Source organism: Lepidochelys olivacea (assembly GCF_965140295.1).
Source record: "Lepidochelys olivacea isolate rLepOli2 genome assembly, chromosome: 1".
Taxonomy (NCBI): Eukaryota; Metazoa; Chordata; order Testudines; family Cheloniidae; genus Lepidochelys; species Lepidochelys olivacea.
Genome location: NC_140411.1, coordinates 227,867,893 through 227,890,475, shown reverse-complemented (window position 1 = coordinate 227,890,475; position 22,583 = coordinate 227,867,893). Strand labels below are relative to the sequence as shown.

The following is a 22,583-nucleotide window of genomic DNA, read 5'->3' as shown; positions in this document are numbered from 1 at the left end:
CTAAATCCCAGTGCTAGCAGTGTGAAGGAAATGCCAAGTTTATTGCTGCTGCTTACTTGAACTTAGTAATAGAGACGAGGACCTGAAGCAGCAAGGGTGTTTTTATATCAGCACCCAAATAACTAATATATATACACACAGACACACACTCTCTATGGCTGCCATGTTAAAAAATATATTTAAAATTATATATTTTTAAAATATATATCTTTTTATGAAGCTTACTTGGAGTCATTCAACACTACAGTGACATGCTGTAGAACTATTACAAGTAATACAGCAGTATAAAATACAAACATCATGGACTTTCCAAAGTTCAGACTCTTATCACAAACAAGATTCCAAATTCAGGTTCATGGGGTATTTTCACATCCCGTGCCTTGGCAGAATAGTTATGAGAATTGGACATCAAATTTACTGTGGGGCAGACATAACTTGAAATAGAGAGGGAGGTAAAAGTTGCAGTTAAGAGGCAGCCAAAGTAATATTTTTCTCCACAGAAAGAATCATCCATAGATCATTGGAACATAAATAAAATATAATCCATGTTATGCTCCTGTTTTATAAATCTCAGTGGCACTTCCTAGCCCACATGCTTACTAGTTACTTGAATCCTGATGTGGTATGCCATGAACTTTAACCGATCCACAGAATGTTTCCATCCAATTTTTTTAACATGGCAGCCATAGAATAACAAAACCTTAGATCACTCATTCCTTATCTCTCACTTCAACAAGATTCTTGCCTAAACAATTTTTACAATGTTACTTAATCTCTATGTAACACAAAACATACTTACTTCCTCTAACTAAAAACGTCTCTTTGTGCCTGATCCAAAGTCCGTTGAAGTCAATTTGGATCATGGCCTTAATCCACACGAGCAGAACTGTTAACAGATGATTGCATAATAGCATCTTGCAAAGCTTGTTAATCAGAATACCTCTCAAGTTTAGAAAGGAGAAATCAATCTTTTGTTTTTAATTAAGAGGTGGAAAGTGACTTAGGATGTTGACATCCTTTGAAGCCATTTCTTTCACTGCTTGGGTAAATCTTTTTGTCTAAAACACCATAACATCCATGGAGGAGAGAGGGAAGAAGAAATTCAGTCTCAGTATGTTTGGAAAAACCAACACATGTTCTAATCCATTTTTTCCCCCCCTTTTCTTCCCCATCTCCCTCCCCCCTTTTGTACTGGTGACTCCTTTCACATAGGAAGCCTCTGAGTGCGACCCCCCCCCCCTTATAAATTAAAAACACTTTTTAAAATATATTTAACTCTATATTATACATGCTGGAGGCAAAGCGGGCTTTAGGGTGGAGGCTGATGGCTTGCGACCCCCTGAGGGGTCCCGACCTTCAGTTTGAGCACTCCTGTTCTAAGTAGTCATTAGAACCTCTTGGTTCCAAAGTACAGGATTGAAATCCTGGCCCCTGGACAGAAATCTCATTGACTTCAGTGAGGCCAGGATTTCACTTCAGGAGAGTAATTCAGATGCAAACAGATTCTGGAATCTTGAAAAAAGTAGACTTGTCTATAAATGTCAATTGTAAAGGCAAACAGCAAAGCAAAAACACCAAAAATGTTTCTCCACATTTTATTATTTCATTATGTTTTAGAAGAATGGCCTCAAGGTACGTGTTTTTGTATTGCTTGTTTTTTAACTTCCCTTTCCTCTCAAGAGGGCTGTGGCAGGTTCTTTGGATGGTATGAACTGTAGCGTGAACTGCAGTTTTCCCTCCACAATCCAGATCTCCCCTGTGTGGACATATGTCTGCATTTTATATGGCATTGCTGGGCCTGTTTTAAATTCTCTGGTTACTTGGTTGGAGTAGGGGTGTATTGCCAGAGGTAGAAGCAAGGGTTGTCCTTTTCAGGAGGAACTTATTCATAGATATTTAGGTCAGAAGGGACCATTATGATCATCTAGTCCGACCTCCTGCACAACGCAGGCCACAGAATTTCACCCACCACACCTAAAAAAGACCTCACACCTATATCTGTGCTATTGAAGTCCCCAAATTGTAGTTTGAAGACCTCAAGGAGCAGAGAATCCTCCAGCAAGTGACCCGTGCCCCATGCTACAGAGGAAGGCGAAAAACCTCCAGGGCCTTCCAATCTGCCCTGGAGGAAAATTCCTTCCCGACCCCAAATATGGCGATCAGCTAAACCCTGAGCATATGGGCAAGATTCATCAGCCAGATACTACAGAAAATTCTTTCCCGGGTAACTTGGATCTTACCCCATCTAAAAACCCATCACAGGCCATTGGGCCTATTTACCATGAATATTTAATTACCAAAACCATGTTATCCCATCATACCATCTCCTCCATAAACTTATCGAGTTTAATCTTAAAGCAAGATAGATCTTCTGCCCCCACTACTTCCCTCGGAAGGCTATTCCAAAACTTCACTCCTCTGATGGTTAGAAACCTTCGTCTAATTTCTAATCTAAATTTCCTAGTGGCCAGTTTATATCCATTTGTTCTTGTGTCCACATTGGTATTGAGTTTAAATAATTCCTCTCCCTCTCTGGTATTTATCCCTCTGATATATTTATAGAGAGCAATCATATCTCCCCTCAACCTTCTTTTAGTTAGGCTAAACAAGCCAAGCTCCCTGAGTCTCCTTTCATAAGACAAATTTTCCATTCCTCGGATCATCCTAGTAGCCCTTCTCTGTACCTGTTCCAGTTTGAATTCATCCTTCTTAAACATGGGAGACCAGAACTGCACACAGTATTCCAGGTGAGGTCTCACCAGTGCCTTATATAACGGTACTAAAACCTCCTTATCCCTACTGGAAATACCTCTCCTGATGCATCCCAAGACGACATTAGCTTTTTTCACAGCCATATCACATTGGCAGCTCATAGTCAACCTATGATCAACCAATACTCCAAGGTCCTTTTCCTCCTCCGTTACTTCTAGTTGATGCGTCCCTAGCTTATAACTAAAATTCTTGTTATTAATCCCTAAATGCATGACCTTACACTTCTCACTATTAAATTTCATCCTATTCCTATTACTCCAGTTTACAAGGTCATCCAGATCCTCCTGTAGGGTATCCCTGTCCTTCTCTAAATTAGCAATACCTCCCAGCTTTGTATCATCTGCAAACTTTATTAGCACACTCCCACTTTTTGTGCCCAGGTCAGTAATAAAAAGATTAAATAAGATTGGTCCCAAAACTGATCCTTGAGGAACTCCACTGGTAACCTCCCTCCAACTTGACAGTTCACCTTTCAGTAGAACCCGTTGTAGTCTCCCCTTTAACCAATTCCCTATCCACCTTTCAATTTTCCTATTGATGCCCATCTTATCCAATTTAACTAATAATTCCCCATGTGGCACAGTATCAAACGCCTTACTAAAATCTAAATAAATTAGATCCACTGCGTTTCCTTTATCTAAAAAATCTGTTACTCTCTCAAAGAAGGAAATCAGGTTGGTTTGGCACGATCTACCTTTTGTAAAACCATGTTGTATTTTGTCCCATTTACCATTGACTTCAATGTCCTTAACTACCTTCTCCTTCAAAATTTTTTCCAAGACCTTGCATACTACAGATGTCAAACTAACAGGCCTATAATTACTTGGATCACTTTTTTTCCCTTTCTTAAAAATAGGAACTATGTTAGCAATTCTCCAATCATATGGTACAACCCCTGAATTTACAGATTCATTAAAAATTCTTGCTAATGGGCTTGCAATTTCTTGTGCCAATTCTTTTAATATTCTTGGATGAAGATTATCTGGGCCCCCCGATTTAGCCCCATTAAGCTGTTTGAGTTTCGCTTCTACCTCAGATATGGTGATGTCTACCTCCATATCCTCATTCCCATTTATCATGCTACCATTATCCCTAAGATCCTCTTTAGTCTTATTAAAGACTGAGGCAAAGTATTTGTTTAGATATTGGGCCATGCCTAGATTATCCTTGACCTCCACTCCATCCTCAGTTTTTAGCGGTCCCACTTCTTCTTTCTTTGTTTTCTTCCTATTTATATGACTATAGAACCTTTTACTATTGGTTTTAATTCCCTTTGCAAGGTCCAACTCTACTTGACTTTTAGCCTGTCTCACTTTATCCCTACATATTCTGACCTCAATAAGGTAGCTTTCCTTACTGATCCCTCCCTTCTTCCACTCCCTATATGCTTTCTGCTTTTTCTTAATTACCTCTCTAAGATGCTTGCTCATCCAGCTTGGTCTACAACTCCTGCCTATGAATTTTTTCCCCTTTCTTGGGATGCAGGCTTCCGATAGCTTCTGCAGCTTTAATTTAAAATAATCCCAGGCCTCCTCTACCTTTAAACCCATAAATTCTTCAGTCCAATCCACTTCCCTAACTAATTTCCTTAATTTTTGAAAGTCAGCCCTTTTGAAATCAAAAACCCTAGTTGCAGATTTATTTTTGTTAATCCTTCCATTCAGTTTGAACTGAATTAGCTCATGATCACTTGAGCCAAGATTATCCCCTACAACCATTTCCTCTATGAGATCCTCATTACTCGCCAAGACCAAATCTAAAATGGCATCCCCTCTAGTCGGTTCAGCAACTACTTGTTGAAGGAATCCATCAGCTATCGCATCTAGGAAAATCTGAGCCCTATTATTATTACTAGCACTCATCCTCCAGTCTATATCTGGGAAGTTAAAGTCTCCCATGATCACACAGTTTCCATTAGTATTTACTTTATTAAAAACATTAAAAAGGGCTCTATCCATATCCAAATTAGATCCCGGCGGTCTATAGCACACCCCAAGCACTATCCCAGGGGAGGCTCTAATAGTTTTCTTCCCCAATTTAATTATTGCCCAGACAGACTCAGTCATATCCATTTCATCGCTTCTTATTTCTTTACATTCTATCTCATCATTGATATACAGTGCTACTCCACCACCTTTACCTTTTTTTTGGTCTTTCCTAAACAGCACATACCCTTCAATACCTGTAGCCCAGTCATGACTACTATTCCACCAGGTCTCTGTTATACCTATAATATCTGGTTTCACTTCCTGCACCAGTAACTCTAGTTCCTCCATTTTGTTACCTAGGCTCCTTGCATTAGTGTACAAACATCTTAATTTTTGCTGTTTGGCTGAGGACCCTGATGTTACTTTGTACAGATTCCTGCAAAAACCTTGGGCCAGCTCTGCACTTCACGTGAATCATTTTTCAATCTGGGTAAAATTAATTGCAAACAGCAGCAGTAAAATGTGGTCATTCATAACAAATTTCATTAAGCCCAAAACACTCAGTGTTTGCTAACAGTACACTTGCAGGAGAAGAGCACCAGACTTCATATAGATGGGTCACTCACACCCAGGCAGGAGACCAGACTCCAGATATCATTTCCATGTCTCCCATCACAGGCAGATCTTTACCAGACTTTGATTTTCTTTGTAGTACTGTAAGCCATATCTGTCTTTCAGATAGTTGCAGGAAATCCTGGACCTACTGAAATCAATGGTAATTTTATCATTGACTTCAAGGGGGCCGGAATTTGACCCTTTGTTTTTGAGTTGTGTATAGCACCAGATGTTCTTGGGTGCATTACAGGAGGAGAAGGAAATGGTCGCTGCCAGGAAACAATTATATGGGGAGTCAATATGGTCCTGTAGCCAGAATGCTGGGCTGGGAATCAGGTGATGTGAGTTCTATTTCCTCTTCTGCCACTGATGCGATGTGTGACTTTGAGCAATCACTTCATCCTTCTGCACCACAGTTCCTCCATCTATAAAATGTGGGTGGTATTTGCCTTCCTTTGTAAATCACTGCATGACCCAGGAATAAAAATATCATCTTTATTATATAATTTAAAAAAATCAACAACCAGAACCTGTATAAAACAAAGATAAATTAACAGGAACTTTACACTAGAAGTCGCTCTAATCACAAGCCTCTTCCTCCAGAGTGTACATTTCTGCCTGGTGCGTGTGCAGTGAACTGTTCTGTGACTGGATTTGAATAATAAGAAAATATGACTCTTGCTTTAGTCCAAGTTTTAACATACCTGCTGTGTTGTGAATTTTTGCACATGAAACAGACCTGTGATCCTTGTCGACTTATTAACAGTATTTAGGTTTGCTAAATCAGGTAATTCTGCACAAATACTATTAAAATTAAATAACCATCTCCATTAGCTTAATTTGTTTTTATTTTTACCAGTTTCCCTCTGACTTCCGCTATTTATATCAACTGTATATATATTTATTTATTTATTGAGTGGCCAAAATGTTATATACATTTGCCTTTAGCTTTCTCTGAAGATAGTTATGCATATATGATTGATTGTAGACACTCTTAAAGAATCAATGTTTTAGATGTTCAGGAAATAAGGAAGTTACGTAAATTCATTTATAATTAATATTGTCCTTTTATTGCTGAAGGAGGGATGTCAGATGCTTCCTCTGTGTTATACAGTGTGGCTCATGGCTGCCTTCACCTTCAACATTAAAGTGTGCAATTCAGGGAGATGACTGTTCCATCCAGTATTCAGTGCTCCATCTTGCTTTTGGTGGGAAATGGCCCACGGCATGCTGGGAGCTGCAGTCGCTGTCCTACATCTTCATATTAAAGGATAAGGGTATCTACAGTCTGCTCTGTTTAAGGATAATTAGGTGCAGCAGTTGGGCTCAGGACAAGCTGCTAATATATCCTATGGGGATATATCCATGTGGGCTGCAGAGGGGAGCCAGCAAGAGACTTCAGGTGGTAGGGGGCAAAAACAACCAAAGCGGAAGCAATGGATCTCTGAGCATTCAGAGAACTTTTTTCAATTTTGATTGGACTTTTTCTGCCCTTTGTTAATTGGCTCCAATCCTTACCCTTCCTCACATTCTCTTCACCTCAGCTTCATTTCACAGTTGCCCCTCTTAGCCCCACCTATCCTGTCCCCTTCACTCCCCACAGCCCCAAATAATCATGGAACTAACGTGACATTTGCTACCATCACATTGTCCACTCAGGTTGCGTGTTCTCCTCCTTCCCCACCCTCTGCCTTTCTTGTCTATTTAGATGGTCAGCTCTTTGTGACAGAAACCATCTACAACTGTCTGTCCCGCACCTGGCACAATGAGGCCCCGCTCTTGGCTGGAGCTACCATAATAAACATGTTAAATATAATAATTAAAATACAACTCCTCATTTGGGCATCCCTATCTACTGCATATGTGTGCCATTTCAACCTTACCCAGGGTGCACAGGGAATAAGTAATTGGCTGTCAACTGTAGTAATTACTAGCAGACTTGACACTGTTTGTTAAGGTCCTATGAAATATTCTGATTTTTTTTTTGTTCATTTCTATAGAAAATTCAGTGGAAAAATGCTGCAACAGTGGTAATGAATGGGCAAGTCAAAAAAGACACTGCAGTTCTCTGCCATTTATTTCTGAATCCAAAGAATGCAGGTATGTTATTACTTAATGTTGATTGTGAAAAATTATAGTGACTGGCATTAGAGCTAGTTGGAAAATGAAAAATTGCTTTTGAAAGTTTTTGACCATAAAGTTTTGGTTTCCAAGGGGAATTTTCAATCCAATAATAATATTTCAATAATATTATTTTGAAATAATATTTCAAAAACCTACTTTTAAACATTTCCTTATTGTCTTCCAACTTTTTCCAATTGGAAAATATTTAAAAAAAGTGGAAATAAGGTTCCCACACAGACTCTCTCACATTTTTAATCCCCCCCCCACTTTTTCCAGTGGGTTTAAAAAAAAAAGTGGGGAGAGGAGGAGGGAACAGAGTGGTTTTGTTTTTTGTTTTTAAAGGGAGGAAAAAGAGAAACAAACCTCTGATAATCCAGAAACTTTAAATGGAAAATTTAAATTCTTTTTGCTTCAAAAAACCGAGGAGGAAATGACATTTTTAAAATTGAAATTTGAAAAAATTGTTTCGAATTTTCCTGTCAGCCAAACAATAGGGAACTGAAACTTCATTTTCCTGTGGAAAAAATTTTCTGGTTTAAAAAAAAAAAATCAACCAGTTCTAGCAGGTGTCATAATGAGAGAAAAGGCAAACCACGAAAGAGATTTTGTTGATAAAACATTGGATTAGGACTCAGGAAAACTTTGGTGCAGCCAGGAACTGAACCTGATTTTTGCTAGTTACTTAGTCTCTCTGTGCCTGGAGATACATCTATTAGAGTCTGTGAGGTGCACAGACACTGGTGATGGAGAGAGGAGGGCAAATGTTTAGGTAGATTGAAATCTGTATGTCAACAGGAGACTAGGAAGTTTGCAGAATTCTTGATGTATAGCTTGTTCTGGAATTGTATCTTGTAATATGGAGAAAATGTTTGTGGCTGTATTGGTATACAAGAAGTATATTTAACACTTTGCTAAAATGGAATGCACTCAGCTAATCAGAGAACATGGATATGTGCAGTTAATCACATTATGGTAGTCTTCTGTAACTACAGTATACAAATTCCTGCACTCTGGTTTGCTGATACCATTTAAACTCAGTGTTCACTTTCTCACAGCACATATGGCCATTCCAGTCCTAGTACGATTAGCTGGAGGATGCTACCTATGAATGTGTTCACTTTTACAAAAAGAATAGCAAATGTAAGTAGACGGCCTGCATAATGTCCTGACCAGAGAGAAAGTAAGAGATGGGAATTCAGCACCTGCACTGTCTGTTCTTGATGTGTCATATACAAACCTCTTTAAACTCTTTGAACCAGTTGCTGTTGCCATTATTCATGTTAAGTAGCATTGTCCTCTTCAGGTAGGAGCTATTTGTGAAGCAAAGCCCTACAGCGGGTAAAGGTAGACACTGGCCGTTTATGGCCCACGGAGTTCTATGCAGCCCACAGCTAGTCTCATTTAAAGTATGAAGGCACGATACATAGAGAAGAAGAAAACTTAAAGCTCCTAGTATGTAGCAGTCCATCTTCATCTGAGCAGCAAGCTTTTAGTTTCATGGCAATATTTTGAGTAAGATTTTTGTTAATATCTTTTAAATAATGAAACATATATGGGCCAGAGCCTCAGCTGATGTAAATTGTGTTGCTTCATTGGCTTCAGTGTAGCTATACTGATTTATGCCAGCTGAGGATCTGGCCCAATGACAATAGAAATTCTTGGATACCAGTCAGGCAGGGACAGTAGCCAATATATATAATTAGTATCTTTTACCCAATTTCTCCAGTGTAGTCAGCTCAAGGAGACTTCTGTATTTCCTATTTAGTTCTATATTTGGTTATATGCATAAGTAAGAGGGTACTAATAGTAGTATAAGAAAAGCTACAATTCATGAGTATAAGAAAGTCTGACTTGTTTTGGCTATGGTTTTGTAGGTATAAAAATAGCCTTTGAGTGTAAGGATGAATAGATCTGCTAATTCTATTGATATTAAGAGTGCACTATTTCCTATTATGTGATCCAAAGAAATGAAGCAATGAACTTTAAAAATACTATCAACATTTAATGAATGTGGTGTTTATACTGAACCTTGTAGATATTAGAGGTGTTTATATTTTCTCTGGCACCAATATTTTATGTTAGTTTTGCCATTAAACCAATGCGTAACACTTAAATTGTGGATTTGAGAATAATAGGGTTGGTAGTTTGAAAGGCAGCTTCTAAAAAGATTTTATATTTCTCCATTTAAAGCACATCACCCTGCCTTCTTCTCTCATTTCATATGAATTGCTTAGTGCTTTAAACTTATGTAATTGTAGAAGTGTTGGATTGACCTTTGTTAGGGAAAGAATGTCTTTTGCAGTCATGTCTGTTTGTTGTTTCTGACTTTTTTCGTTTATATTGGCATAGAAAGCAGTCTCTTACGCGCAAGAATTGACAGATAGGACTTAAATCCCAATTTAGGAAATACTTGAAGAGTGAAAAGAATTATAGACAAAACATAGACAGGAAAAACAGGAAACCAAGTTTATTGAACAACTTGGAAGCAAGAGTGTTTCTGATTTAAGGATCATTTGATTGATGTGAGCTGAGAGTCTCATGAATAGTAATTTATCTTTTGAATATTGTAATTTTAGAGGGAGACCCTTAACTTCATAGGAAAGCTTAAAAGTGTACTTAACTATATCTGACTTGTGTATATACAGAAAGAGTCTAGCATCTAAAATACTGTATTATGATAAACAGACACCGTATATTGCAGTCTCAATAAATAACACAGTAACATTTGAAGTGCAGTCCTACTGAAAAGTCACTGTGTAAAAATGGCATCCTTACCCGTATATTTTATTGGCAATAATAAATTATATTACTTTTTATTCCAGTTACCATTCCATCACTAATACAGTAGCAAGACACTCAGCTGGGTTGTTTTCTGATGTCACTTCATCAGCAAAATGTCAAGGGCCAAAATCTGCTCTTCATTACATCTGTGCAACCCTAGTCTAAACAGTTGGGTTACACAGATGTAATTGGGGCTAAAATGTGAAGTCAGGGAGCCTAATTCATCTCTCATTTATACCAGTGTAAGTCTACTGACTTCAGTGCTGTGACTCCTGATATACACAGGTGTGAATGAGAGCAAAATCAGGTCCAGTGGTTTAGCTTAAGACTAAATGGGGATAGAATTTAGAAAGAAATTTTCAGAATGGTTCAGGACCCACAAAATGGCACCGGATTTTCAAAAGAGCTCAGCTCCTATTTAGGCACCTAAATACATGTCACAGTTGGAGCTGCTGGGTGCTGAACACTTTTGAAAAACTGGCCATAAATTATGTGACTTAAAGACAACTGAGCTCTTTTCATGCCGAAGGAACTCCGCTTGACTTCCAAATTACAGGTTGAGTTTGCAGGGCAGGCAGTTAGACAAGAATAAAACGCCTTGTAAGGTGAGCAGATTTGATCAGGAAGTCCTAGAGACAACATAACAATGGACTCAATCTGCCACTTTTACAGTCACAAAGTAGAACTATGCTACAAGGACTCTTTTTAGTATTGAAAAGTCTGGATGTGTGCAGGTGCCTTTCCCAATCTATTTTATTCAGTATATTGTTTTTAGTGTCCCTTCCTGGGCTGTGGCTTGATTAACAAAGAAACTAATAACAGTATAACAAAGACTCAAGCTCGGTCCTCCTCCTAGATGGATTACCCCTGGAGTTCCTGCTTTAGGACTGCTCAGCCCATACCCTAGATGGTCCTCTTTTTCTGCTCCCATCTCCCTTTATCTGAATCTGGTGTGGCAGCTGAATCATCTTAACCCTTTTGCTGCAGGCCAACACTTACTAATAGGAGATGGAGGGAGATATTCCAGGCAAATTTTGCCAGCCTATTATGTATCTTGCTTCCTAGAGCCAGCCCCAGGGAATGCTCTCTGGATTCATTTCTAGTCTGTGCAACACCCTTTGGGATCTGACTCCAAAAGATGCCTCTGGTTGCCAGAGGACTTGCCATCCATACTAACTCCTTTTCCATGGGTCTGAGCACATGTCATGAGCTGGAGCCCAGGTTAGATTGAAAAGGTACTCAGTCTTGCTCCACAGTAACTAGCCTGGGCTGCAAGTAGGCCACCTTACCTCAGAGCAGGTCTTTCTGATCTCTCTACTTGTAGAAGAATTCTATCTCAGGGTAGATTTGGAATCCTCATGGACGCAGGTAACCTATTTGGCCTCTGCTGCCCAGTTGTAGTCAGGATGTTCCAAGTCTCCTGCATACAGTGATGCCACTAGAATGGCCACCATTTCTCCCCACAAACTACTACATTTCACTGTGTCATAATAATTCCCAAAGCAACAAGATTTTTGCGTATGTCCCCTGTGACTAGAGCTATGCAAATAACTTTTGTATTTTTTTGGTTCTCAGGTCATTCCAAAAACAAAACAAAAAAAATTGTTTAGCTTAGAGCAAAACATTTTGTTCAACCTGAAACAACACATTTTGTTTAGTTTTTGGGCTTTCTAACACATTTCTAATATTTTAAAATAAAATTTAAATGAATTATCAGAACAAAAAATGTGTGTTAGGCAATATCAAAATGATCTAATGTTTTCAATATTTTTGGAATTTTTATAAAGGGTTTTGTTTTTGTTTTTTTTTTTATTGAAACAATTTGATGAATTTGACATGAATTTGCAACTTGATTTTGGTCAACCCAAATCTGCATTTATTTGGTGGAGGCAGGGAAAAAAGTTTTGGACAAAAATTCTACCTGTGCTGACAGTACAAACAGATAATAGGCCTAGAGTTTGGGTGAGCAGGCTTTTTCTAGGACCCTTGTGCTAGGTGCTGAACAAAAAGACAGTCCCTGCCCCAAAGAGCTTACAATATAAGACAAGAGACAACAGGTAGATACAGACTGAAGAACACAAGGGAACAATGAAACACAAAGAAGTCAGCATGATGGGTAGTGGTCACAGCACATCAGATGCCTAACTATTTTATATAAAACTTTATAATTTTATATCATTCTAGTACTGGAAGGGTCTGACATGTCATACTTTAAAGTCGTGACACTTTTTTATGTTTAGAACGTTTTGGGTCATTTTTGAAGATGTTCCATGTTTTAACTTTTCTTCTGTGCCTGCTCATGAAACTCAGGGCCCCTCAGGCTTGTGGCGTTGGAGTCTAAAGGATTTTAAAAAAGCAAGTCTCAAAGAAATGTTTAAAACTCTAAAAAAAAAATTCCTTGGCTAGTTTTTCATTAACATGTGGTATATTCAGAATGCATGATCGTGTGCCATGCTGTAAAGATTTTCAGTACTCATTTGGGGTGACCGGTGTAATTCACTCATGGCTTCCTATCTTGTGAGTAATGTACCCATCCCAAACTCAGGCTGATAAAACATTTATATCCCACCATGCCATCAAGATTTTCTCTCTCTAATAAATGGTATGATCATAGTTTTCCTTTTAACGTTCATAAAACATCTTTCTTAATAAGCAGATGATCCCAAGCCACTAAGTTCAGGTCTGGATCAAAATTGATGAAGTTTGATGCTGTTTGGATCTAGGGTTTAGGTTTGGGTCCATCTCTAATATATATTTTTTTGGACAGGTGATCAAGAAGCATGTATCTCTCTGGGGCACCCTTTTTGGTGGCAGCATGGAATCGGTGTTCACAGTGGGTTGGCCTATCAGGTGTCCTGGCTTGCAGCCGAGTCACTAAGCAAATGGTAGCTCAGGTCTCCTTGATTAAGGGTGAGGTGGGGTGCAGAGGAGATGAACAGCCAGTGGATCAGGCCTTCTGGCTTTAGGCTAAAAGCTGAAAGCCATCTGTGGCTCCGGCCTCTTCCCTGAGGGCTAAGAAAATAAGCAGTTAATGGGTCAGGCCTTCTCGGTTAGGGCTGAACATGCAAGCAGTCTGTGGCTCATCCAGCTGTGAGTGCAGGGTAGTGGGGGCCCAAGCCCACCCTGCGCCACCAGGTCCCAGCTCAGGGCCCTAGAAGCGAAGGGTGATCCCACAACAAGGTTGGCGGGGAACTGTGGGGTCGCTGCCTTGCCTCTTAGCAACACAGCTGAGTCAATGTCTCGGTTCCCTGGGCTACTTCCTATCATTGTTGTTGGCTCACTCTCCACTTCCTCATTGAGTCTCTCCATCGTCTGAGGCAGTGGCTGGCCTTCTCTCCAGGCTGGCTTAGGGGAGTCATCACTGGGCATCACAGCCAGTCATGGGCTCTCTTGGCAGTTTGGCTCCCTGGGAAGGACATCTGGATCCTTCCTTGGTCTGGCTGCAACTGAGCTGCAGGGCTCTACTCTTATGCTTCCTGCCTGGCCACCACACTTCCTGCAAGGGGGAAGGGGCAGGGTTAACTGAGCCCAACATGGTGAGTTAACCCCCTTTGTGCCAGAATGAGGTCATTCCACCTCATCATTACACTCTTGTTGCTGAGACATTTTACATTATGAATGTACAGAGCAAGACCTGTAATAATTTTTATTCAACATATATACCAATCTTTCTACAATCATGCATGTTACACAATAGTCTTTGAACTGATAAGAGGGATGACAGAAGGACTAAAGCCAGAGAAATGTTTTTGTTTCAAAAGTCTGTTTAATTTGAGAACATAGCTTGTCTCTGCAAAGCACTTCTTTGAGCGGAATCATTTTAATTCTAGTCTTAATGATTGACTCAAAGATAAAACCTCCAATTCTTCACATGAATAACACAAAAGTGGTTTCAAGGCACACTAATAAGTCAAGGGAGAGGGGAGCAAGGTAATGAGGGTTTTTTTTTCCTGGGTTAAACTAGACTGGCACCAAATGAAGAAATTGTATTATGACCAGTGTTAAATGTTAATGCTTTTATGGAAAGAAATGAAAGGAAATAAGAGCTCACCAGAGGTAATTAGAAAATCCATGCTGGTTTAAGAGTGCACCCTCTGGGGAGGATAATAAAGAAGATGAAAGGATTCTGGGGGTATAGCTGTTTAGTAAACGAACCTGCAAGTTTTTCACTATAAAGTTGTTCTGTGAAAATCAGTAAGCAGGTTAAATTTTAACATAAAGTAAAACCACATGACTCTGGTTCCTCACAGATCTATTAATCTAACGTCCAGTACTTACTTAACTAATTTAAGGTTTTTCAGCTGTTTAGGCTTTCATGAGTTGGGTGTTATGTGCTGTTCTAAATATTGTTGAAATTTATCTAAATCTACTCCCCAAATTACTTTACATTTTCAGCAAATTTGTCTGTGTGCATAAGGATAAAGAGGGATTTCAGGGTTAAACAACTGTTGCCCTTTAATTGATTATATTCTGATTAATGAGTTATTAAAAAGTTTATTTCATGTTTTCTGAAATATCTGTCTCAAAAATACAGTTTTTAAAAAAAGTCTAAAACATAAGTTTGTTTCATTGGTGATACATCGATGAAATGTGATAAAATCCACCATAAATCAGAGATCAGAACATTTATGTGACTCTGATATATCCTCAGTGAAAGTCAATTCTGTAGCTATGTACTCGTAGGATTTCCACATTTAAGGTTTGGGATCCTAGTGAAATTTCAGCATGTACAACAAAACTATAAATTGAACTTCACAATGTTCTCGTACAATGTGATTACTGAAAAACAGAACATTTCTGATGAAGTTGAAGAGGTGACTATTTTGGTGGTTGGTTGAAGTAGTGTGCTCAATTCATCTAAAGAATAACGGAAAACTGTTTATCTTAATTTTTCAGGCCTGATCTTGTAAGCCATCCATATGCTATTGAATCAATAAGAGTGCTGAATATGGAGTATTTGCAGGTTTTGCTCATAGGGGCTGGGTATTGTATAGACATAAGAAGAGACAGTCTCAGCCCCAAAAGTCTAAAGATCTATTGACTTTCCTATATAGTGTGAAGACCTCCCATAGGTGATCTCTCTCTCTCTCTCTCTCTCTCTGAGTGGTAGTGCACAGAAAGTGGGAGAGGATGAGGCATAGGCAGACTAAGTTGAAGTCAGAGGATCAGCACCGTGAAGACTTTCCAATGGTCTTCATCCACCATTGCATAAGGGCTCATTCTGATGTTGCCTTTGTAGAGGAGATGTATAGCTATTTTACAGCCACCTGTACAGCCTTCTCTACAGCACTGAGCCCAGCTGCTTTGGTTGGGCTTTGGGATGAGAATTTGCCTCATAAATAACAAATAGTATTTTTATTCAACTATTTCCATTCTATTGAATTTTAATTCCTAGTTACATTTAAAGTTAGTTGAACTGCTTAGTATGAATAAAACTGGTGGGGGAAAAAATAGACAAAAAACATTTTTTGTCAGAATTTGCCAGTTCATTGTGAAATACTTTGTGAAGATTATTCAATTTAGACAAAATTCCACCAGAAACTCACCCACCTGGCAGGTTGATAGACAGCCAGGAGTTTGGAAGCTCTGGGGGTCCTGGCTCCTAACTTGCAAATACTTGGCTTCCCAGCACCCAGGCTCCCTGAGCTTTCAGGGTCACTGGCTGCGGGACAGGCTGCCAAGTATACTGCCCCAGAGCTGGGCCTCCCAGTAGAGTTTTTGGCAGAAAATGATAGTCTCCTTTCCCAGAGAATTTTGAAATTTGTGAGTCTGTCTCATGTTGAAACAAAGTCACATGCTCCATAAAAAGGAACTACCAGTCTCTGCCTACCTCCAATTATGAATTTAGCCCCTCTTTTATAATGATTTGTTTTTGAACTGATCCTGATTATCCTTCTCTGCAACTGTCATTTATAAATACTCACCAAATAGTTTGGACAAACAATTTTCAGACTCTGAATGATTGGATTTCACTGTTCACTGTTGCTACTGGGCCTGATCAAAAAGCCCATTGAAATCAATGAAAAGACTCCATTGACTTCAGTGGGCTTTGAGTCAGGCCTGTTTTGTGGCTGGTCGCTGTTGCAGGAGGAAATGGCCAGAAAAGAGTTAAGGGCCTATCACGTGGCTCAGCAGAGGATTTAAAAAAAGACCTTGCCCTCTTTCTGGGGGCTGGGAGAAGCAAGAGGAAAAGCACCTGGGGACTGCAGCCAATAAATTGGGCCCTGAGGCAAGGGCCTGAAACAGACTTAAGTATGGCACTTACGCTTTCCTGGACTGAGGAGTGAGCCCATCAGTTTAAAGTCACCTAAGTGGTATGGTATTGTTGCTGGTCACTGAGTGGCTGACTGTTACATCTTAAAAAGAAAAGGAGTACTTGTGGCACCTTAGAGACTAACAAATTTATTTGAGCATAAGCTTTCGTGAGCTGTACGAAAGCTTATGCTCAAATAAATTTGTTAGTCTCTAAGGTGCCACAAGTACTCCTTTTCTTTTTGCGAACACAGACGAACACGGCTGCTACTCTGAAACCTGTTAATCTTAATGAATGGATGAGAGAAACATTTTAAACAGGAGAATAACTAATACTGATTCATTTACATTGGCCAATTTGTATACTAATAATACTTTGAAATCTTGTGGGTGTTTTGCCTAAGTGAACATTGTAAGATGAGACCTTTATATAGCTAAATAAATAAACAAAATTGATTCGTTATGAATTTAGTCCAGCAGCTTTGAGTATCATCAGTCTGCCCAGAGCTGTACTAAATGGAGAGGATCACATATATGCTACTTGCCTAAGGAGTTAATCTCTTCCTTCCGAAAATATGTTGGATGGCCTAGCCCCATCATCACAATTGCAAATAGTGTAGACACAGGTGTTGTGTAGCAAATAGCAAATAGTGTAGACACAGGATGTTGTTTCTGAATTCCTTTTCAGAATTGTGGGTGCTTCTAAATTATGCCTGCAAACATTTTACTGACCTACTCTAGTACTGTAATCAGTTAATTTAAAAAAAAAAAATAGAGTGCTTTTTACAGTTAACAATGAGGGTAAATCTTTTATCGTCTAAGATTTTTAATAGATGTAAGGGACTCAGGTGACTTGTTGATGGATGCAAAATATATATTTCTAAATAAATATCTTTAAAGGTGACCTGCAGTGCTTTTTCTGACCTTTTTCTTTCATCCCCTTATATGTAAGAAGACACAGGTGCCGGCTTCCTCCAGCCCAAGGGTGCTCAATCCCCTGCTCTGCTCCAGGCCCCGCCCTGCCTCTTCCTACCCCAGCTTCGCTGCCACCCCCTCTTCCCACCTAGTTCTGCCCCCTCCCCTGAGCGTGCCCTGTCCCCGCTCCTCCCTCACCCCCCCACCCCTAGCGCCTCCTGCATGCGGTGGGCGGGAGGTACTGGGAGGGAGGGGGAGGAGTTGATCAGCAAGGCTGCTGGTGGATGGGAGGTTATTGGGGGGGTGGGGGGAGCTGGCTGCCAGTGGGTGCTAAGCACCCACTAATTTTTTTTCCGTGTCGGCACCTATGTAAGAGAATACTTTTTTAACTTCCCGTATTACATATAAATAAAGAAAAGTTTTACAGTCTAAATTTGCCCTTTGGATGCTCTTTTGTCTTCAGCATCTTATGTAACTTTGTCTTCTGTCAGATAGTAACATCACAATCAACTCATGAATATATTAATTAATTGATGTAAACTGATCTGTTCCTAGTCTGTGAAATTTCCCCTCTTCCCCACTCTATACTGGGTTGCAGCAATGTGACTGCTTTAACCTAAACAAGGTAACAGCATTCTTCAAGATGATGTAGCAATGTGTAAAGGGGAGGAAGCTGTTTGGATGTGCTTGGCATGCAAATATCAGTGATGTCGGGAGAGGGAGAAGTTTGTCCTTACTCAGTTTTATCCATGGGAAGGAGTTGAAGGAACTATTTTGATTTACAAAATTATATAAACAGGGTTGTGATAAATGTAAATAAAGCATTTATGGACCATGTGTCTCAGAGTTGAAAAAGTGAACAAACTTGAAAAGCTTTGCAGGCCACCATTACGTGATAGTCCACTGATGGACACACTTAGTATCTCATAGACATTCGTTCTGATTGTACCTAAAGATTCTTTTTAGCGGCTTTTTTTAAAACTAAGATGTTTGTTCCAAGTAAACCTTTTCCCACTGAAACTCGGTACAAATACTAATTGGTGCATCATTACTTTTGTTCTAAGCATGCTTTTTTTTTTTTTCCTTCTGCTGTCACTTCATTTGAATTGCCAGCATAGTCCAGGAGCAGTGCTGCAGTAATAAGCTGGAGGAACACTACTGTTCCATTGGCATTAACATTGCCAATGAACATGAAGAATGTGATTCACATGATATTTCCACTTGTGAAGCCAAATTCACTAAGGTGAGACTTCAGAACAGCTGTTAACTGTTGTTGTTGTTTATTATAGCTAACATGAGTTTGATTTACTCTTAAACTGAAGCATCTCCAGGATTTTGAGGACAAGTAAGTGTCTTCATCATTCTGTACCCAGGATGAAAATGCTTATCTTGGACACCTTGGATTGACTAGTTGCCACTACCCTGTTTACAATCTAGTTTCATTCTTTCTTCAAAATGAACCCTCTCCTGTAACTACTACAAGTGTTCTCTAAAGAGGGTTTTCACCAGTGGGAGATGACCCTAGCCACCAGCTCTGGCTTGCTTCACAGCATGGACTTGCTCTGGGTCCAGTCACCACTTTTTCTCATGCCCTCAACAACATGGCCTCTGCTGCCCTCTGAGCTGCCTGCCCCCCTTTTTTTTCTCCTTCGCTGTGGGAAGAAGTGAGATCCAGGAGCTGAGGGAGGTGGAATCAGGGGCCAGGGGGATGCAGGTCTTACTGCAGGCAGTAACAACACCTCATGGGTTGTCAGTATTTTGTTACACTGAGGTGTTTATGGTGCTGTTGATGGCTTCCGCAAATAAGGGCGGATCTACAGATTTGTTTTGTCTTCCATGTCTGTGGTAGCAAAGCATGTGTACATAAATTAAAGTATAGTTTAAACATTCATTAGGCAGTTGTCACAGGGTAGCTTGTCCCTGTGGATCAACTGAACCCAGCTCTCCTGTACCAAAAGCCGGTGAGCCCAGTCCAGCTAATTTAAGAGGGCTGGGTTGCTCCTGAGCCTATAAAAGGCTGCTAGTAGGCAGCTAGGGGGAGGAAGGCCTGAGGCAGGCTGAGCCCTGGGCAGCACAGGCCACATGAAGTGGACCTAACTCCTTTGTTGAGTCCGTGGAACAAGGGGTGGGCAGGGACTCAGGGAAGCAAGCCTGTGGCTGCTGCTCCAAGGTGGGAGCCGAGCTGGCAGATGCTCGGAAGTTGCCAGGAGCTGAAGAGCCAGAGACCCTGGAGGGGTGGCCCTTAAATGTAGGGCCACATATTGATTTAAGACTGTTCTGTTTGTTTTGTTTTAAATCTTGTTATAAAAGACTAAACCTCCTGGACTGGGACTGGGCGTGAGCGCATGTATGGAGTGGGGGTGCAGTGACGCCCTCCACCCTCACCCCTGATGACAGCAGCATAAGTGCCTACTACCCTCTGCTGAGCCCTCCTACTCCTTTTTTTCCTCCCAGCCACTTGTTTCTTGAGCATGTGATTTATTTATTTATTCATTCATTCATTTTTTGTGGAGAGGCAGTTTTTTACCTCCCTTTAAGTGGAGGAAGCAGCTTAAAACCAATCAGAAGTCTTAGCCATATCTTAACCAATTTTTAAGAAGTTTAAAATCTGATCTGCATGTGCATTATATCCACTTTTAAAATGCTCCTAACCCAACAAAATTACTCTGAACTTGCTCACTGTGCAACCTTCAAATGTTTTTTGTAAAATCAAAGTAATTTTTTTTTGACTAAACAAGCAGAGTACATCGAAGGCACCTTTTACCCGTCAGCCATTTTTGACATAGTTCTGGTTTTAAAAAAAAATCAGGGATTTTTTTTACAGTGACAGATGCCTCTCTCCCCCCACCCCCCATTCTTTGTTCACAACTCAGTAATGGCTGAAGGAGTTTTACGCAAAGTGTTTAAAAAATTCACCATCAGAGAGAGATTAAGCATGACAAATTTCAGCCCTGGAGGTAAATGTTTTGAAGAATTATGAACATGTGAAAACAGGGCTGTAATGAAAAGTACAGATCAGCAAGTGTTTCCGAAAGCTAGATCCACAAATTAAAGGGGAGAATATCGTAGAAATTTTGATAGTCCTTAAAATGCTCTGAGGTCTGCCCAAATCATAGCACTTTCTCTCTCCCAAAGGGATAGTATTTAGCCCTTATTCTCCCATTTTCTACAGAAGCTTTTATTTGTCTATATTATTGAATACATCATTTTTTTTATTCTGAACTGCTGGACATAATTTGTATCTTTGTTCACATCTTCAGAAGTTGTGAAAATTTCCACTGGATTCTTATTTTGTCCAGTCTATTTTTTGACTGCTGACAGAAGTGTGTACTTCAGTAGATGAGACCTCTTGTAGAGGAACCTACAAAAACATCATTAATGCAGCATTTGCTATTCAACTGTTTTATATTTAACTAATGATATAAATAACATGGAGGTATTATAATGTTTAGTTAATTCAGTGGTTTTATTGGCTAAGCACTATCAGGTGATTCCTAGTCATACTAAGAAATATTTTAAAACTACAGACTTGTAACTATGGGCTGAATTGAAAATGTATATATGTGTATGGCCTGATTTTCAAAGGTGCTGAGCACCTCTGACTTCCCACTGAAGTCAGTGGGAGGCTTCGGATGCTCATTACCTCTGTCTACCAGGCTATTACTGGATAGGTCTCTAATTTTGAAGCAAGTATATGGTATGCATGTTTGTCTTCCTATATTTATTTACTCCTTTCCATGAGAAATTAAGGTGTGTGACAACTTGATTGTTCATGAGATCATGCGCACCTATGACCCAGGTTGGTAGCTGGATCACGTGCTTAAGAATGACCTAGAGGCAGTGACTGGGAGTATTACAATTGGATGGTTATTTTGCACTCTACATTAAATGAAGAGGTAGTCTCAACCCAGTTCCTAGGGGTTGTCCACATTACAACAAGTCTCTGGCACAGTTGGCACCCTTATAGGCAGTGTCTTCAAAGAGATCAAGAACTGAACAGACAGAGAGTCTGAACTTCACTTTCAAACAAATAGATGTTCAAGCTTACTTCAAAATAGGATGGAAGCACTTGGACAAAATAGTATGGGAAAGTTTGTACTGGCACGTTTCATCTTCTTCAGATTATACTTATTTAGTGCCTTGAATTTGAGGACCCTAGAGTGTTTTATGAACACTAATTAAATTAGCCTCACTGGCCTCTGTGAGTTATCTCCATTTTATGGATGGATAGATGGACTGAGACATAGAGAGGATAAATGATTAGGACAAAGTCACAAGTGAGGTATGTGGCAGAGCCAAGAGCAGAACCAGGTCTCCAGGCTCCCAGTCTTGTGCTGTAACCACAAGACCATCTTTTATTTTCACCTGTACTTCTTCTTTAATTGAGTGGAAGATCTCCGCCTCAGTCCAGCATCTTCCATCAGTACTAAATTTAATTTAAAAAAATTGTAAACCAGCCAAACAAAATAAGCAAGAATTGACATGGTGATATTTGACCTAGAAGTACTGCATTTATTGTTAATCTTCGAGACTTCTGTTCTTTAGATTGGATAATTCTGTTAGTGTGCAGGTGTCATGATGGTAGTGGCAATATGGCTAAAGAGTCATTCTGAATAATAGTGAAGTTATTCCCTGCCCCTACCCAGACACCTTCGTTTGGAAATATGTGCATATCTGAAATTAAGGTCTCAATATTTAAATTTTAAAGCATTTTCCTCTTAGAATGAACAGTGATCCTGAAGTAACTTAGAGCTGGAATGGCAAGCTATCTTCTGGTCTTAGCGAGAGAACCTGTTGTAGCAGCTGCTGGAAATGTCTGTCTTTCTTTTTTAATGACGTTTTTCAGTTCTCCATGGTACAATCATTCCTGCAGGTCAAACAAAATGCAATAGAATCTTGGTTTTTACAAATACTAATTTTAGGAATGACAAGCGGTTATATAAACCATTTTTTTCATGATATGGAGAGGTAGAAGGGAATCAAACTACAAAAATGATATTGATGTAGAACAAATTGTCATCACTTCACATTCTGATGCCTTGAGTGCATTTGAAATTGCTTTGTAGTGGTTTGAAGGCCAAGAAGAAAGTGAAGCAGTGCACTGTACTTTAGATGAACAACATCTAATAATGGAATATTGAGATGTTCAATTTTATGAACTCCTCAATCCCAAATTAGTTAGTAAAATAGGGATTC

The 22,583-nt window shown here is 39.6% G+C and overlaps 1 protein-coding gene across 2 annotated transcripts in view; it reads left to right on the top strand.

Annotated features, from left to right (window-relative positions):
• The window catches only part of FBLN1 (fibulin 1), a 104,517-nt gene that overhangs the window by 8,210 nt on the left and 73,724 nt on the right, over positions 1-22,583 (top strand). For both annotated transcript variants that reach the window (XM_084639030.1, XM_084639031.1), the window contains exons 2-3: positions 7,316-7,415; positions 18,501-18,630. In XM_084639030.1, coding sequence (XP_084495156.1) covers positions 7,316-7,415; positions 18,501-18,630 — 230 coding nt within the window. The remainder of the gene's footprint in view (positions 1-7,315; positions 7,416-18,500; positions 18,631-22,583) is intronic.